Raw genomic sequence first — 10,819 nt, forward strand, 5'->3', positions numbered from 1 at the left:
GCAAATGATGACCTTTTTAGGACTATGTAATTATTGCAGAGCATGGATCCCTAATTATGCCCAACTGACGCAACCATTGCTCTCCCTAATATACGACAACCCCATGGCAATGACAGATGTCATACAATGGACAACAGACGCTGCAGAAGCTTTCACAAGAGTAAAAGAAGCACTGGTAACAGACCTAGTGCTGCCTCTTCCAAATTACAAAAAGATTTTGTCCAGACTGTAGATTGCAAGGATGGCTTTATGACTTCAGCTCTGTTACAGTCTTTTGGAGATAAATTAAGGCCAATCGCGTATTACTCCAAACGCCTAGATGCAGTCTCACGAGCATTACCACATTGCGTGCAAGCAGTATGTGCAGCAGCACTCGCTGTTGAGGCCTCCAGAGAACTGGTGCTTTTCCACTCACTTACACTTAAAGTGCCACATGCAGTATCAGTTTTGCTCTTACAGAGCAAAATGACATTCTTATCTCCAGCCAGACACTTGAGCTGCATAGCTCTCCTGTTATCGCAACCACACATAACTATAGAGCGCTGCACCACTCTAAACCCAGCCACTCTACTACCAACGCCACATGACGGCGACCCTCATGACTGCAAAGTGCTGGCGGAACAAACCAGTAAGCCCAGATTAGACTTGCAAGACGAACCACTGGCGAGAGGCCACGTTGTGTTTGTGGATGGCTCAAGCCGGAAAAAGGATAGAAACAAAACAGACACGGGCTACGCTATAGTCACCAATACCACCATAATCAAAGCTGAGAAACTGCCCTCACACCTCTCTGCTCAAGCAGCCGAGTTAATCGCATTAACCGAAGCATGCAAGCATTATGCAGGTAAAGCAGTCACGATTTACACCGACAGCCAGTATGCCTTTTCTGCCGTACATTTGTTTGCAGCGCAGTGGGCGAGAAGGGGAATGCTGACCTCTACAGGAAAGCCAGTGAAACATGCTGAACTGTTAAAAAACCTATTAGCAGCCATAAAACTGCCATCAGCCCTGGCCATTTGTAAATGCGCGGCACACAAAACAGGCACAGACTTGGTAGTACTGGGAAACAACTACGCTGACAAAGTGGCAAAACTGTCTGCAAGTGGTAAATATGGCACCTCAGATGCTTATACAACAATTGTGGAACCCTTGTGAACCGACGTGCTGCACGACATGCAGCAGCAAGCTCCTAAACCTGAAATAGAGCAATGGCTAAAGGATGGGGCATCTAAACTAAACCAGCTGTACCACATAAATGGAAAACCTGTACTTCCTAGGTCACTGTTCAAAACAGCAGCCATATTGACACATGGTTTAACACATGTGTCAACAGGGGGTATGGTGAATATTATAAATAAGCATTTCTATACTAAAGGCTTCAATAATTACTCAAAACAGTTTTGTAGGGCATGCATCATCTGTTGTAAGAATAACCCCCAAGGCAACATAAGGCCAATGCGAGGGACCTTTCCTACCCCCAGCTACCCATTCCAATTTCTGCACATGGATTTTATAGAGCTAAACCCATGTAAGACCTATAAGTATTGCTTAGTGTTAATAGATCCTCTGACTAAGTGGGTCGAAATAATTCCAGCAGTGAAAGCGGACGCACTCACAGTAGCAAAAACTCTGTGCAAAACTATTGTACCCACGTATGGGGTACCTGAAAAACTGTGGAGCGACAATGGCCCACATTTCGTAAATGAAATAGTGAGCAAAGTATTGCAAAACCTAGGGGTACAGCTAAAAAATCACTGCTCTTATCATCCGCAAAGCGCTGGACTCGTTGAAAGAACAAATGGTACAGTAAAAAACAGACTAAGGAAATGTATGGCAGAAACGGGAAGGCCCTGGGTAGAATGCATAGACTTAGTAAAAACATACATGCATGTGACCCCCAACAACACAGGGATAACCCCCTATGAGGCATTGTTTGGCCGACCTTTTAGACTCCCAGTATACACAGAAGAACAACAAGCAGAGGAAGAGACAGACTTAAGTGATTGGATGAGAAAGTTGTTCCAAAGCAAAAATGTTGTTGATACAAATAAACTGCCGGAAGGCCTTTCTGCTTCTCCACAGGAACATCCGGTGGCGGTGGGAGACTGGGTCCTGGTCAGAGTGATTAAGAAGAAGTGCTGGAACCAACCCCGGTGGGACGGACCCTACAAAGTACTACTGACCACACCAACTGCAGTCAAAATAGCAGAGAGATCCACGTGGATACACCTCAGCCATTGCAAAAGGATTGAGCCAATCAACGCTGAGTAGGGGGCGGAAGTCGGGCTTCAAAGGGGTAAGTGAGCCCTAGGCCACTTTCGTCTCAAACCCGTGAAGAAAACAACTGAACCCCCCACTAAATAGGGATGCTCATTCACGTGCAATGACCACGTGGAACTGGATCTGGACCCTGGGCGCATTGATGACCATCGCAACTGCAACACCACTGAACCACCTCAAGTACCCACATGCCTACGCAACCAACGAATGGTGGCGACTGATGAACGCAACAGCTTATAATAGAAACTACACCAATTGCTATGTGTGCTCCCACATGCCAGTAGCAGCCCATAATTCAGGCCTCAGGCCATATAATGTCAGGTGGACAAAGTCATGGTGCCTGTACGGCCTGTCAACCCACCCAGGAAGTGGTAAACTGTGGCAGAACTCTAACTTCAGTCAACCATTAAAAATCAATTGGGCCAAAACACCGATCACTAGAGCTGAATGTATCCCAAATGAAGATTTGGTAGCATGGCCACAGCTGTCCGTAGCACTACCAGAAGTATTAATGCTAACCCATCTTCCCAGAAAGGCTTTTCCAGCATGCGTGGTTAACAATGGATCCCGAGAGGTGGGGAAGCTGCCTCACACGTTGTGTAACAGTACGTTTTCCTACTGTCCACGACAGAACGAGACGAAGTGCATGTACTGCCTCCAGAATCCCACGTGTGCAAAGAACAGTACGCTCCAAGAGGCAGCATGTGCGATGACCAACCGCTCGTTACCGCTGGAAGATGGAAGTCAGAGTTACTGCTCCCGCATAGCCCCTGGGCCTAAAGGAACCCGGGTACTGACGGACTGGTATTTTGTATGTGGACACAAAGCCTATGTCTCCTTACCACCTGACTGGAATGGACTGTGCACCATAGCATCATTATCAGACCATGTGTTCTTTATGCAAAGAACAAGCACAACCAGCAGGCACCGCCGTGAAGTGACTGAACGGGTCGAGGATGTTCCCAAGGAATGGAGAATATGGGGAACCGGGGAAAAGATAGGACAGAGCCTGTTTCCATGGGTCGGAGTCGGACTGGTTCGGGACCATGTCGAGATAAACAGGTACGCCCTACTCCGTCTGATAAACGCCACAAGAACTTTAGGCAAAGGAACTTCACGGGAGTTGAGCGCCTTGCGTGCAATGGTGATGCAGAACAGAGTGGTTTTGGACTTGCTGGCTGCCCCGCAAGGAGAAGTATGCAAGATAATTGGACAGACTTGTTGCACCTTCATCCCTGATGAAAACGGTGATGGGGGGAGTATCCACACTGCTTTGTCTGACTTAGACACCCTGCAGCAGTATGTAGAACGGCAGACACCTGGAGGGAATCTGGATTGGCTCTCTTGGCTGACTACTGGAGCCTGGTGGCAAATTCTGCTGAAAGTCTTAGTGCCACCAGGGGTCATTCTGCTACTCTTTTGTTTATTTTTCAGTTGTATTGTTCCATGTTTAAGGAAAATGATGACAAATGTTTTCATTTCAGCTTTCTATCAGTATACCCTTGTGCAGGGTGAGCAGGAGGGTGAAACAGAAGACCAAATATGAAACCCCCATTGAAAATGGGAGACCAAGTGGTGGGGGTGGATGTAAACTGGTTTTCAAACTAATGTTTAATTTTTGCAAATGTATGTAGGTGCTTCCCCGAGTGAGACTGACTAGCAGTGGCTGCTGTGAGCGGCGGGGCCGTTGAGGAATTTTCCTGTCTTGAAAGAATAGAGAGTGTGACTTTGGGTCAAAAGAAGGATAGACAGCCGCATGACAGGATTTTTGCCTCAACCTCATTCAGGATTGTATGTGCTATGTTCATGATAAACAGGGAGGAATTGTTAGAATAGATAAACATGTAACTGTTTTTCTATGTATCACAATGTGTTCATCATAAACATGCACATGACCATCAGACTGTAAGCACAAAACATACTCTCATACACCTGGACCCTCCAGGTGAGGAAAGCAGGTAACGCCTGTTTCCTGACGTCACACACACATACACACACCCCCCACACACACTTACGTGATGCTAAAATAAAAGCACCGGTAGGAAGAAGAAAGTCAGACTCTCTTTCAGAGGCACGTGAGTGTTAGCTGACTGAGACTCTCCCTGCAGGTAAAAAGACCAACTACGGGTTTCTGTGTCTTTCTTTATTCAACGGTGGTCCGAACCTAACAAAAATGTCATTTGAAACTCTAAGGAGAGCTGTTTCTGTGGAGTGGACTCTCCGAAAGCCAGACTGAAATTTGTCAAAAATATTATGTTTTTCTAAGAAGGCTGAAAGCTGATTAGCTACAACCTTCTCTAAAATCTTAGCTAAAAAAGGCAGTTTAGAAATTGGTCTGTAATTATTAAAGGTAGTAGTGTCAAGATTAGATTTCTTTAAAAGAGGATGAATAACAGCAGTCTTAAGATAAGCTGGAACACGGCCAGAGGCTAATGACGTATTAATTATGGAAAGGATGCATGGACTGATGTGACGAAAGACATTTTTGAACAGTGGTGCAGGCAGGATGTCCAGAGTACATGAAGATACTTTCAATGATTCAACCAATTTTATCAGCTCAGGTAAGGAAACAGGAGAAAAGCTTTCCAGAGTAACAGACCGGGCTGGAAGAGAAATGGCTATTGAAAAACCTGGGTGCGAAATATTGGATCTTAAATTACTGGCCTTGTCTATCAGAAAGGATAGAAAATTATTACAATCTTCACTTGAAAAAATTGGCACAGAGGGTAGAGCAGGAGTAACGATATCAGTAATTGTGTCAAATAACACCTTTGGATTTCCTCTACTTCTCATCACCAGCTGAGAAAAGTAGGAAGCCCTCGCATCTTTAACAGAATTATTAAAATCAGCTAAAAGATCCTTCAGGTATAGACGATGGACATGTAAGCGAGATTTTCTCCATAGACGCTCAGCTTTGTGACAGGAGCGCTTTAAGGAGCGGATGCTGTCATTTATCTAGGGCGACGTTTTAAAAACAGGAGCTAATCTAGATATTACCGGGCAAATTTCATCTAAAATTGAAAGGCAATAGTCATAAAAGAGATTTGTTAAGTGATCAACATCGTCAAACAGAGATAAAAATAGGTTCAATCTGTCGGAGAAAATGATTGCTGACGAGGGGCTGATGATGCGAGAGCTAACCACACGTCTAACAGGTGATAGAGTCACATGATAGGACAAGTTAAAAAAGACACAATGATGGTCAGAAATAAGAATATAATTTGAATAAATAGAGTCAACTTTTAAACCCAAGGTAAAAGCAAGGTCCAGAGTGTGACCCTTGTCATGCGTGGGGCCAGATACATGCTGGGTAAAATGAAATGATTCCATGACACTGATAAAACTCTTGGCAAAGAGATCAGCTTCATCATCGATATGAATATTAAAATCCCCAGCTATAACCAGTCTGGATAGTTTTATAGTACAGGATAAAAAATCATGAAATTCCTTTAAAAACAAGCCACTCGCGCCAGGAGGACGGTACACCACAGCACAGTACAGAGGATTCTTATTTCCAATTTTAATCAGCTGTAGCTCAAATGAAGAAAAGCGTCCACTCTGCGTTGAGCGACAAGGAAACCGGTTCCGAAAAACCGCAGCAATATCTCCTCCTCAGCCCGACGTCCGAGGTTGACTGATGAAAGAATATCCATCAGGGCAGAGTTCAATAAGAGATGAATGGTCAGAGTCACGCTGCCAGGTTTCAGTCAAGAGTAGAAAATCTAAGTTTTTGGAGAGTATAAAATCATTTAAAATGAACGATTTATTAGTCACTGAACGGGCATTACGTAGTGCCATGCTCAGTAAGGAGGATGCCTGATTCATGGCTGATGTACGGGGTATGGGACGTAAAAGTTGAGGGTTTGAGCCAGGGCTCTCATAAAATCCAGTCACCGAGGGGAATAAAGGCCAGGTAGAGGAAAAGTCTGGATGGACCCTCCTAAGGGAGCACTGTCGTATGAAGCCGGGCCCAGAGATTTCGGGCAGAGATATTAAAAAGGGATTTACCTCCATGAAAGGTGATCGAGCACAGGAAGTCAGAAAAGCACGACGACGCTTACCCGTTATACCCCGCTTCCAGAGCAGTCTAAGCTTCACTTGGATACCCGCTCGTTTTCCTCCCCTCCTGCGTGATTTACGAGGCCCCAGGAAAAAACCATCAAGGACGCCAGATACTGAGTCAATCCCTGGGAGTAGAGGATGAAGAACGCTGACACCAGGAAAAAAGGCATCTTGACCCATCATGGAGGCAAGGATGGACAGGAGTGTTTGGCGATCATACACCAGAGCTGGGAATACATTCCTCGTGCAAAGCGAAAACAGCAGAACAGCAGAGAAAAATAATGGTAATGGAGAGCGAAACAAACTGCGGCCGGTAGTGGCAGAGCCGAACACAGGCGCCATCTTACCGGAAAACGATTGTGTTAGTGCAGGTATTATAGTCCTCAGGAGAACCTCTGTGCTAACGTTTTGAGAGCACTGAGCAGTCGGATGCATAAACAATCAAATTATGCACTAACATAAGCTCGAACCAACTTACAGAAATGGGTACGAGAAGGTTTTATTGCAGGACAGAATGTGATCAGACAGTTAGGGTCGTTCCTTCGGTGAGGACAGTGAACCTGATGAGTATGGCAGTAAATGCATGTAGACCCCACAGTTAAGAAACCAGGGGTCACTTAAAGGTCATAAGTAAATTATGTGCATGCTCTACTCTATGCAAGCCAATTAAGAGCTGCAAGACACTGGGTTCAGGATACCACAGTGTAATGTAGCTTTTAGTATTTGGTTACACCTTTTCATTTGTCCATTAGTTTGGGGATGTTAACCTGAGGTCAAACTACTTTTAGCTCCCAAGGATTCACAAAAAGCTTTCCAAACTTGAGAAATAATCTTGGGACTTCTATTATAAAAAATCTCATATGGATGGCGTGGAGTCGAAACACATGATATTCCTGGAGTTTTGCTGTTTCAGTGGAAGTAGGTAGCTTAGAAAGTGCTATGAAATGGGCTTCTTTAGAGAACCTGTTTATGATGGCTAGCATGACTGTTACCTTTAAATGGCAGCAGACCAGAACATAGTCTAATCCTATATGTGACCAGGACACCACTGTCTGTTGGAGCTGCAAGCTTTATTTTATAGCCAAACAACAAACTGTGCTTTTGCTTATGTTACTCTACTAGCATCTGAACTCCCGCTCCCTCGCTGTCTCCCCTCTCTCTCTGCCCTCCTCCACTCACGCACACACACGTCACACTGATAACCCTTCCTCTCTTAAAGGGGTCATACCAGTCTCATAACAAAGGGGTTGTAGCTGATCACCAGGACCCATGATCTGCAGGGTCTCACATGGTACTGCATTGAAAACAGGACTGATTCTGTCATTGAAATCACTTCAGTTTATTAAGTAGGGAAACTTGTTGCACTTCAGTTTTTAAAATTATAAACAACAATACAAAAATAAATGAACATACATTAAATACATGAATACACAAAATCCACACAAGGACCAGCCACAGGATTTTAGAAGAGAAAGGATGATTTTTATTGGCCATGATGCATCTGGCTTTCCAAAACACCTGTTGCTCAAATATAGTTCAGAGATTACATTGTTCACTGAGTACTTTACATGCTTGTTTCACAACATTCTGTAATCTTTGCCTGTTCTGCACTGACAAACAGCAGTTGAGTGCTTGTGTCACAACAGCACCCTAGCGCTACACACAGCTATACACCGCATACATTCACATAAACAAATTAATGCAGCCATCATATCACTGACACGTTGGGGAGGGGTGGGCGGGTCATAATGCACCCCTATTTCCTACACCTCACCTGTTTTTCTTTTGTTTTTACAGGTGCAGCAGTTGATGCATTTTTACTTGTGCTCTGTTGTCTATTTCCCCCTTTTCTATTTTTTCCCCCTTTCTCTTTTTTTCTTTCTTGCTTTTTTCCCCAGCCTGTCAACTTTGGCATTGCTACAACACATATACATTTATGCGAAAAATAACACAAATAAATAAAAGGAAAAACACTAACAAGAGGAGCCTACAGTGGTATGCAACAGTTTAACACCCCTGATAGTTTTCATGATTTTCCTTTATAAATCTTTGGTTGTTTGGATCAGCAATTTCAGTTAAATCTATCATATAGCAGACAAACACAGTGGAATGTGAGAAGTAAAATTAAGTTTACAGAATTTACAGAAAGTGTGCAATAATTACTTAAACAAAATTAGGCAGGTGCATAAGTTTGGGCACCCCAACAGAAAAATTACATCAATATTTAGTAGATCGTCCTTTTGCAGAAATAACAGCCTCTAAATGCTTCCTATAGCTTCCAGTGGGAGTCTCGATTCTGGTTGAAGGTATTTTTTGACCATTCTTCTTTATAAAACATCTCCAGTTCAGTCAGGTTTGATGGTTTCCAAGCATGGACAGCCCACTTTAAATCACATCACAGATTTTCAATAATATTCAGGTCTGGGGACTGAGATGGCCGTTCTAGAACGTTGTACTTGTTCCTCTGCGTGAATGTCTTAGTAGATTTTAAGCAGTGTTTAGGGTCGTTGTCTTGTTGAAGTATCCAGCCCCGGTGCAACTTCAACTTTGTCACTGATTCTTGAATATTGTTCTCAAGAATCTGCTGATATTAACTTGAATCCATGCGACCCTCCACTTTAAGGAGATTCCCAGTACCTGCACTGGCCCCACAGCCCCACAGCATGATGGAACCACCACCAAATTTTACTGTGGGTAGCAAGTGTTTGTCTTGGAATGCTGTGTTCTTTTTCCACCATGCATACCGCCCCTTGTTATGTCCAGATAATTCAATTTTAGTTTCATCAGTCCACAGCACCTTATTCCAACAACAGCCTTGGCAGTAAAGTTCAGCCCAGTCCACCTCATTTCTCCTCCTCTGTGCTGCAGCTATAAATGTTAGCAGAGGCTTTTGTCTAGTTCAGATGGGAGGGAAGCAGCTGAGTTTGTTATGTGTTATTGTCATCAGATGAATCTCTGGGATCAAACCTTGAATCTTGTTAAGTATAAAACTGTTTCCTGTTTGTTTGTCGATTGCTGATGTGTGAATTCACAGCTGCTAAGAAGGAAGATGTCATAATGAGGTAATGTACGTAAAACAGCATCTGAACTATATAATACAAACTTTGCTCAAGATCTGGTGCTCTCATTCATTTATAAAAAGGACCATTCATAACATTATTACTGATCTCTCTTTTTCACTGTGGGATATTACGCAGAAAATGGAAAACTCAAGTCAGATTGTGTCCTTTGTGCTGACTGCTTATGGAAACATTGGAGAGCTAAAATACCTGTATTTTAGCATAATACTGTTGTGGTACCTCTCTATATGTGTGGCCAACACACTTCTTATTGTGGTCATACATGTGGACAGAAGGCTGCATGAGCCAATGTATATACTGCTTTGCAATTTATGTGTGAATGAAATAAAATTCAGCACATCACTGTATCCTCTTCTGCTCTCACAGATGTTTTCAGACAGCCATGAAGTGACCCTGCCGTGGTGTTTTCTGCAGATATGTTGTTTGTATACAAGTGCTCCTGCTGAGTTTTGCAGTTTAGCAGCCATGGCCTATGACAGATATATTGCCATTTGTCATCCATTACACTATAATGTCCTAATGAACACAGAGAGGGTGTTTGTGATGATTCTGCTTGTGTGGATTTATTCATTTGTTAGTTTTATTCTCTCATTTTCATTTATCTTCAGTTTAAAGTTTTGTGCAAATAATATTGACAATGTGTATTGTGACCACCAATTATTGATTAAACTTTCATGTTCTGTTTCAGTCCATAGCAATATATTGGAGATATTCTTTGCCATTGTGAGTATTTTCATACCATTCAGTCTCATTTCACTCTCTTACATGAAGATTTTGAAAGCTTGTCGAAAAACATCAAAAGAAAACAAGCAGAAAGCCGTGACTACTTGCACACCTCAGATCGTCTCTGTGTCAAACCTGTTTGTCGGCTGCATTTTTTCTTTTATTAATTTCAGGTTGTTAGTTGCTCATGTACCAGATGAAGTCCATGTAATTTTACCTATGTATCTCCTCATTTGTCAACCAATACTCACACCATTTATGTATGGATTTCATTTGCCAAAGATAAGGCAATCATGTGAAAGGTTTCTGTTTAACAGAAATTCTTAGTTATTAAACTTTCCTTAAAAATTGTTCATTTGTGTTTTTTTAGGTGCTTCTCTGCTGCAACCAACTTGATTCAAAGAATCATCTAGTTATCAGGCAGTTGAAGCATGAAATCCTCAGCTGATTGTTTGAATCAAGTGCTTGATGAAATTGTGACAACTGCCACTGGTCAGTGTGTTACAACAAGTATTAACAGTAATAAACATTTACTAAACTTATATTATATATATATATATATATATATATATATATATATATATATATATATATATATATATATATATATATATATATATATATATATATATTATGGAATGCCATTTAGGAAATTATTATATATATATAAAAAT

At 42.4% G+C, this 10,819-nt stretch overlaps 1 protein-coding gene across 1 annotated transcript; it reads left to right on the forward strand.

The window, feature by feature from the left end:
- The first annotated feature begins 9,542 nt into the window (after positions 1-9,542).
- Positions 9,543-10,472, forward strand: LOC115800657 (putative gustatory receptor clone PTE01). The gene has a single exon (XM_030758137.1). The coding sequence runs from the start codon at positions 9,543-9,545 to the stop codon at positions 10,470-10,472; it is 930 nt and encodes a 309-aa protein (XP_030613997.1).
- Positions 10,473-10,819: the final 347 nt, after the last annotated feature.

This window comes from Archocentrus centrarchus, chromosome 21, assembly GCF_007364275.1.
Source record: "Archocentrus centrarchus isolate MPI-CPG fArcCen1 chromosome 21, fArcCen1, whole genome shotgun sequence".
NCBI lineage: Eukaryota > Metazoa > Chordata > Actinopteri > Cichliformes > Cichlidae > Archocentrus > Archocentrus centrarchus.

Bases quoted from the DNA above. Each gene is read 5' to 3' on its own strand.
- LOC115800657 (XM_030758137.1), top strand. From the start codon at position 9,543: ATGGAAAACTCAAGTCAGATTGTGTCCTTTGTGCTGACTGCTTATGGA.